The sequence below is a fragment of the Gasterosteus aculeatus genome, chromosome 20, assembly GCF_964276395.1.
Source record: "Gasterosteus aculeatus chromosome 20, fGasAcu3.hap1.1, whole genome shotgun sequence".
Taxonomy (NCBI): domain Eukaryota; kingdom Metazoa; phylum Chordata; class Actinopteri; order Perciformes; family Gasterosteidae; genus Gasterosteus; species Gasterosteus aculeatus.
Window position 1 is genome coordinate 14,904,229 of NC_135707.1, and position 7,639 is coordinate 14,911,867.

A 7,639-nucleotide genomic window follows, 5' to 3' on the forward strand; every position below is an offset into this window, starting at 1 on the left:
TCAGGCATTTCTGCTAACCCTCAACTTCCTCCCTGTACTCGTGCCTGTGCAAGACCAACACCAGAGCTGTTTCACCGTCCTCCTGATTAGTGACGCACAGCTGTCGAAGTGGGAAAGCATTTGTCAACAGGATCCCCAAAAACCCAAATAAGCAAATGTGTTTGTGTGACATCCAGTGCGAGAGACGAGAAAGAGGAATTATGTGAATGACAATTCATTGTGCAAATCGTGTGTGGCTTATCCAAATACAACAATAGTAAACAATGCTGGTCCACAGATTTCATGGACAGCTTTGACAAATATTCCAAACCCTCGATTCAAATGACATTTTTGACAGCCTTTAAAAACCTTAACTGTCAATTCATGTTTTACTGCACCCGATGAAGAAGGAATATTAATTCGTTGAGCGTCATACACCACCCTGTTTCTGGATGAGGTTTGGTGAGCATAAAATACATTAAGCCATTTTACAGTCCATGTTTTTATCAAACGTAAAGATGTAACGACATGTGCATGTACAGTAGACAGTGCTCAATGCAATATTACATTACATCAATTTCAAAACACTTTATTTACATTGTGAGGGAATTTGCAAAACATTACTTAATTATGTTATAATTAAGTAGCTCAAATCAAAAAAGCTCCACGTCAAATATTTGCCTTGAGACATTTTCACACACCGTATGTCACCGTGAATGTAATGGCCAAACAAAATAACAATTTACAGAGGAAATAGATTTTGTCAGGTTGAAATATTGTTTACATGTCAGATATTAGTGCAGGCAGTAAAAGCTGCTTTTAGTTACAGGTTCCTTACGTGGCCAGTGTTATTTAGCGAGTAAAATATGGCTTCAAGTTTAAAGCCTCTCATGATATATAATAATTAGAAATCTCTCATGTATGGTTTAAATTTAAGAAATACAAGTGCATGAAAATGATGTAAAATAGCTTAGGTAGTTGAAGTTAATTTTGAATACAGTGTCAATGTGTAAAATAATATGTTTACTCAAACATAATCATTGGAAGAGCAGCCTCAATGCATGTTGATACGAAGTGAAAAACAGTTAAACTATAAATATGGAAAATAATCATTAACAAAGAAAAATTTCCAATGCATGACACAGAATATCACGATACAATGACAAATAGTAAAACTATTACCCTGTTACCCTGTAAAATGAGACTTTGCCATTTGAACCAATCCAATTAGAGCATTCACATCATCTCCTGCCAGTAGCCCGTGTCAGTCTTCATGTGAACTGAACGATGTGAGAATCCGATCCCGCCATCCTCTCACTCCAACAGCACAGAAGTCTTTCCCATAGGAGTTGTATTAAATGTAAAGATCACCGCCGGATCTCACTCAGTCATTAATACCAAGTGATTGTGTGATATCTGCTCTTGTTATCTGCACCTCATCCTCGCCTTCTCACGCTGCTTCTGTTTTGTTTCTCCGGTTTCTGGCCTCATGCGTTGGCAGTGTGCGTGCCTCTGCCCGCCGTTTTTTTCCTGCACGAGAAAAAATAAGTAATTGGTATTAAAGCATTTAAATGTACAGATAAAAAGATTGATCATTTATTCCGTGGTATGGATTTGATCTTCACATGCCAGTCTAGATGAGAAGAGGCAGCCATCAGACAATTTTATATTTTCATTGAGTCAAAAACTGTCTTGCAGAAAGATGGAGCAGATGTTCTTCATAAATAAATACAGCCTTAGATTTTAGTTTTTACTTTTTAACAAGCTGGCCAGCATGCATGCATAGGGGGGGTGGGAAGGGACATTTACATAAGGACAGAATTTGGTTTACTGCTCATTCCTGCAGTTGTCTATGGATGGAGCCTGTTTGTATATCAGAATTAAAGTAAACAACCCGTTACCCTGTAAAATGGGCCATATTCAAAATTCTCAATAACTCTGCCTGTTGGTTGTAGGAAATTAACTAACGTACTCGTGTTTGGTAAGAGGCGCTTTGTCGCATGTGATCTCAGTGAGCCGGCCCCCGTCATTAGCGAGCGTCTGCTCCTTTGCATCTGAATGTTGCACACTGCCTCTCGGAGTGGAGATACCCTTCATCTTCACTTCTCTGCCGTCGAACAAAGGTTTGAAATATGGTGATTTAATTTAATGGCGTTGAAAAATAGTGAAAACTTACATGTAATCAATAAAATGTATTGAGAGACTTTTCCATGATCTACTTACCCGTTGGTTCCTTCTCCTACTTCAAGCATTTGGAGGCCCGGGACTTTCTGTCCAAAGATCTTCACGGCGATGGACATCAGCAGGCCGCAGTGATTTCTGTAGCAGCAGGTGGCGTCTATCACCAAGAATACCACCAGGAAGATCACCATGACGATGGCAACCACGTTGCCTTTGGTCATGCTGCTCACTTTGAATTGAGGGGGAAGATGAAAGAGTTAAATGAAAGTACGAACACATTTTGTGAGTGGATCTGTCACGCCACACTGGCGAGGTGCAGTTAAGTTCAATCTGCACTGCTCTATGATGATAGTTTATGCCAGTATAACTGTATGATATAGGGAGTGAAAGAACACACACCAGGTTGATCGGCAATGGTGAAGTTGAACGTCGCAGGGATGGAGGAACCGTTACGGTTGACGGATACAACTTCCAGTTTATAGTCTGAGCCGTAGGACAGCTCTTGAAGGGAGACAGAGTCAGCATTGGACGGCAGCTGCATCTCTTTCCACTCAGTTCCCTCTTTATCCTGAGAGAGCATTGGAACCAAAGGATGAAAGTAAGGAAACAACGCGACTAAGTTCATTGGTTATTCAGTGGGAAAGGCAAAGACGGGCTCACAGCATCTCCTACCTGTCTGTATCGTACGTCAAAGTGCAGCATGGGAGTTCCACCATCATCGCTCTGCTTAAGAGGGACGGAGAAGGAGTTTCCTTCTACTTTCATCTCATTGGACAACACAACTGGGCTGTCTGGTTCACCTATTGACAGGAGGCAAAGACAAAATAAATAATCGATGACCAACTCATGAGCTTCGATACTACAGTATATACAAAGAGATACAGGTTGACTGGGCATGTCATTTATATTTTGATATAATATCACTGTGGCTGCCTTACCTCCTGAGGATGGATCACATGATGTCATCAGCAGCAGGAATTTAGTCAGGCAGCAGATGGTTGTTGCGTGAAAGATGAATAAGAAAAATTACTAATAGCAGATGAGGAAAAAAATCACAGTAACATGAGCGAATATGTGCACTTGCAATATCCATATATACCTATATTGCACATTGTGTAATAATGTATGCAAAGCTCTATGCTTCACACATATAATACACGGTGTAATGGGGTTTGTTTTAACAGTGATCCTTGCTAATGTCGACCACTTACGGAATGCCTGGGTGCGGATGTTTTTTCCGTCGGAAAACTTTCCCACTCCCACAGCATTCAAGGCAGCCAAACGCACTGTGTACATTGTGTACGGCTTCAGGGGGGTGATGGCTAGAGGAGCTACAAAAGTAGAAAGAGAAAGACAACACATCAGCTAACTTGCATGATTAAATGTGGGTCGATTTAAATTAAGTTAGTAAGTAAGTATGAATTATTGACTCACACTGACACTATAAACTTTAAGAAACGTTTTACCTGAAGCCGGGACCGTGATCTCCTTCCACTGTTCCGTGGCACTTTGCCTCCACTGCAGGACGAAGCTTGTGATTGGTGTTCCTCCACTGATGGGTGGGGTTTTGAGGGAGAAGAGGACAGAGGATGGGCCAGGAGAGACTGACAGGTAGTTTGGTGGACCAGGCTGGGCTGTGTAGCGGGAGGCCGGATGGAGAAAAACAGAAATGTGTAAGTTTCATGGTTTAGTAATGACCAAATGAACGTTTCCTCCACAAAGCCAGACATAAACTCTTACTGTGTATTGTAACGTCTCTTGATGCATTTCCAGCGATGCTGACAGCCATGCAGGAATACATTCCACCGTCAGAGGGGATTACCTCATCAATCACCAATGCGTCATCAACAACGTGGACAGGAAATGAGGTGGAGTTCTGACAGGGGAAGGCACAACAGGAAATGGCCAATCACATGTCGGCCCATTCTCAAATCTGTAGATCCTCAAAAGTAATTCTGTTAAAGCAACAGTTTGCATGGAGTGAACCAGACCGTTGGTCACATCTATTGTGGCTGATAAAAAGTTGCTGAGGGATGTAGCAGTTTACCAGTGTGCGTCCGCTGTGCTTGTTGAGCCAGTGTAGCTCCGGCTGAGGATGCCCGGAGACGTTACAGGACACAGACACTCTCTGGCCCACTGCTACACTCTGCTGCTCTGCTGACACAAACACCTCCGGGGCCTCTGAAATGACATATCTCATGTGTCATCACAGCACAACAGGATGCAGTACACCTGCAGAAGGTCCATGTATAATGGTATATATGTTACTTTTTATTGTTTGTTGTTACATTGAGATTACCGTAAACATGAAGCATAATGGTGGCGCTGCTCTCGGCTATCTTGTTGGTGGCGGTGCAGACGTACTCGCCGTAGTCTGCCCTAGTAACAGACATCATAGTCAACTCGCTGCGGTCTGAGTTAAACTGATGATGCGAAGGGTCAAACGCCACCGGCCTGGGGGGAGGACAAGCACAGCGAGACGTACAATTAATAATGCGGTAGGGATTTGTTTTTCATATGAGTCCAAAAACTGAACTTACATGAACACATTATGAACAAACTAATGCATAAAGTGTTTCTCTGAACAAAATACTAGATATAGACCATCTCTCCCAAAGCAAGGACTTACATGAGCCAGGTGATGTTGGGTTTTGGATGACCGTCCACTAAACACAGCAGGGAAACTTTGGTATCTGCCATCACTTTTTTCTCCTCTTCTCTCAGATGTACAAAAGGAGGAGCTGCAGGACAGAATTGTGGTTTTTATTCCAAATCCTGCTTTGTTAACACTTCAGATGTGCTTCATCATTACGGCTTGAAGCAAAATAAGCTCAATGAAAAAAAATCAATAAGAAAAGATCTTAAGGGGAAAAATGATCTGTCAACCCCCATAACTGCAATTTCATATTCACGTTTAATAGAAACCAACCATTGACAACAACGGAGACGCGGAGCAGCTTCTCGATGTCCCTTCCTCTGATCCGAGCCTGACACTCGTACGTCCCAGCATCCTCTCTCTTCACAGGGTCAAAGACGACTGTGCGATCAGGCAGTCGACGCACACGCTGTCCTGCTGTAGTCAGCGATAGTAGGACGGAAATGCAGAAACAAGAGTGTCGGAAAAAAAATATTTGAAAAATGGTGACAGGTAGAAACACAAAAAGAAAAAAGCAAAGTGGTGTCCAGTATTCAATCATGTCAAGTTAGCAAAATGTTTTTTTGTAAACTATAAAATAGACCCTCAAACACGAGGAGAGCTCCAAGCCCGGTCTGCTGCTCCTACCGTCAGAGGAGATGTCTTTCTTGTCTTTGAGCCAGTGAACATCCACGGCTGGCTGGCCGGTCACCAGGCACGGCATCACTCCCCTTGTGCCCTCCAGAAACTCATGGTGGATCTGAGTGCTGCCAAACGATGGACCCTCTGACGGAAGAAGAAGAAGAAGAAGAAGAAGAAGAAGAAGAAGAAGAAGAAGAAGAAGAAGAAGAAGGTTAGGATGCTTGGTTCCTATGCAAGAGGCCAAGCAACACAAGGATGCCATCAAAATGCGGGTTGCTTCATTAAACAACATACTGATTATTACCATGTACTAACTAAATAAATGTTCAGTTACAATCATCTGTTCCGTACCATAAACAAACAGCTGTGTCGCGACTTCATCTGTGTGTCCGCTGTCGAAGATGCACACACAGACATATTTGCCAGCATCCTGCATCGTGGCTTTCTTAATGACCAATGTGGAAGAAGTCTCATCCACCTTTGACACCCTTTCTTCATCGTCGATGTCTTCACTGTCCTTCCGCCACGTTATTTCTCCTTCTCCACCAGCTAGGACAGAAGAGGAGCAGCAAAGGAGGAAGAGACGAGATGGAAATAAATCCCTTTATCATCGTTACATCAAGAAGAAAATATCATTCACTTGTAAAAGCTTGATGTCAAATGAAATTGAAAAGACTCACCTTTACACAACAGTAGGGTCTCTTCGCCCACATGAACCTCCTGCTTTCTGGTAATAATCTCAATCTTTGCATCTAGAGGATGAGGAGAAGAATGTTTTTCTTTTGTACCCTTTTCACCTTTTTCCAAAAAAGTCTTAACAATCCGATTGCTATTACATAGATGTGTTCTCAAAAAAGACAGATGTGGTTTGAAGCACCTGACATGTAAGATCAGCTGAACTGAAGACAACAAAAACTGATCTGAACGTAAAAGCTTTAATTTCTCAATATATGGCTTACTTTTTGTAATTTAAGCAAATGTAATGTAATCTAATTCATTAGCCTTGTAACCAGCACAATAATTTCAACTATTTATTTGGGTTTTTTTCGGTTTCTAACTGGAAGAACCCTACTGAAACTTTTGGGGACAAAACATTATTTCCTGCTTACACTTTAAATCACCAACATCGGCTTACTCAAAGTCTCAAAATTGCTCAAAGTTCCCACATTTCAGCGACGCAGCGTTTATTAAACAATTTTTCTTGAAGAAATAAAGTCAACAGATCTCACCTATGCGTTGCAGTAGCAGCATCAAGGTCACCTGTAAGATGACAGCTGATTGCTTCGTCATGATCGCCTGGCTCCTGATTGCCGATCCTCTATCCCTTGAGTTTGTCTGTTGAGTCTGAAGGTTTTCCAGCCAGCACAGCTGGATAGAATGGCTTTTAAGTTTTAAAAAAAAAAGAACCTTAAACCTCAAGTATATGTTAATCCATATCACGCTGAAGAGCAGACACTTGCTTCCAAACCACCAGACGTGAGTGTGTGACAGGGAGAGGGTCCGTCTCAGAGGTTATATAGGAGCACCAGATCAGAGGAGATGAGAGGAAACGAGAGAGGGAGAGAGAGAGAGAGAGAGAGTGAGAGAAAGTTTAGCTCTCTCATCCTCGTTTAACCATAAACGAGTTACTGGTGGTCATCTATGTAAAGAATAAAGAATCGGAAGGCGATGACTGAGTGATGTTCATTCCTGTCTCGTTCCGTTTCTCTGTTTTCCTTTTCTTGCAACGGTCCCTACCTGTCCTTTGTCCTTTTTTCTAGGATTTCACCTCTCCTCTCTCTCTCTCTCTCTCTCTCTCTCTCGCTCTCTCCCTCTCTGACTCCACCCTGTGTCCTCTCTCTTCCCTCAGGCCACCGGAAGAAATCTCCCCGGGGGGGGGGGTAGAAGAGATGGGGAAAGATATTTTAATCATACCATCGTTCAAAAAAAGGTCACATACTTCTCAAGCACACGCAACAAACTGCTCCCCATGTCGGCCAAACACTGCCGCCATTCACATTTCCTGAAAGCCTACATGTCTTAGGATGCTGGAATCAGCAACCTCAATGACACCCATTCTACTGCAAACAAAACATGTCTTCACTTAACTTAACAGCCCGCACCCGGTGATCGCAAAAGAAACAGTATAAGGGTGTCGGCCGTCAAGGCCAAGAACATTTAAGCATCAGATTCTTGTAGTCAAGTCAAAGTCTCATCAAAGCA

At 42.5% G+C, this 7,639-nt stretch overlaps 1 protein-coding gene across 3 annotated transcripts; it reads right to left on the reverse strand.

Moving 5' to 3' along the window:
* Positions 1-465: 465 nt before the first annotated feature.
* ncam3 (neural cell adhesion molecule 3) lies at positions 466-7,249 on the reverse strand. 3 transcript variants are annotated; one of them, XM_040166384.2, is made up of 16 exons: positions 6,667-7,249; positions 6,118-6,189; positions 5,789-5,986; positions 5,444-5,581; positions 5,090-5,233; positions 4,790-4,901; positions 4,460-4,614; positions 4,208-4,341; positions 3,901-4,036; positions 3,627-3,794; positions 3,371-3,491; positions 2,833-2,962; positions 2,560-2,728; positions 2,203-2,389; positions 1,952-2,086; positions 466-1,509 (listed from the first exon to the last, which is right to left on the reverse strand). In XM_040166384.2, the coding sequence occupies exons 1-16, from the start codon at positions 6,725-6,727 to the stop codon at positions 1,467-1,469; spliced, it is 2,103 nt and encodes a 700-aa protein (XP_040022318.2). In that variant the 5' UTR covers positions 6,728-7,249; the 3' UTR covers positions 466-1,466. The 3 variants fall into 3 exon arrangements, with proteins under 3 accessions (XP_040022318.2, XP_040022319.2, XP_040022320.2); XM_040166385.2 differs by having other exon boundaries at positions 5,090-5,230; positions 6,667-6,853; XM_040166386.2 differs by lacking the exon at positions 1,952-2,086.
* Positions 7,250-7,639: the final 390 nt, after the last annotated feature.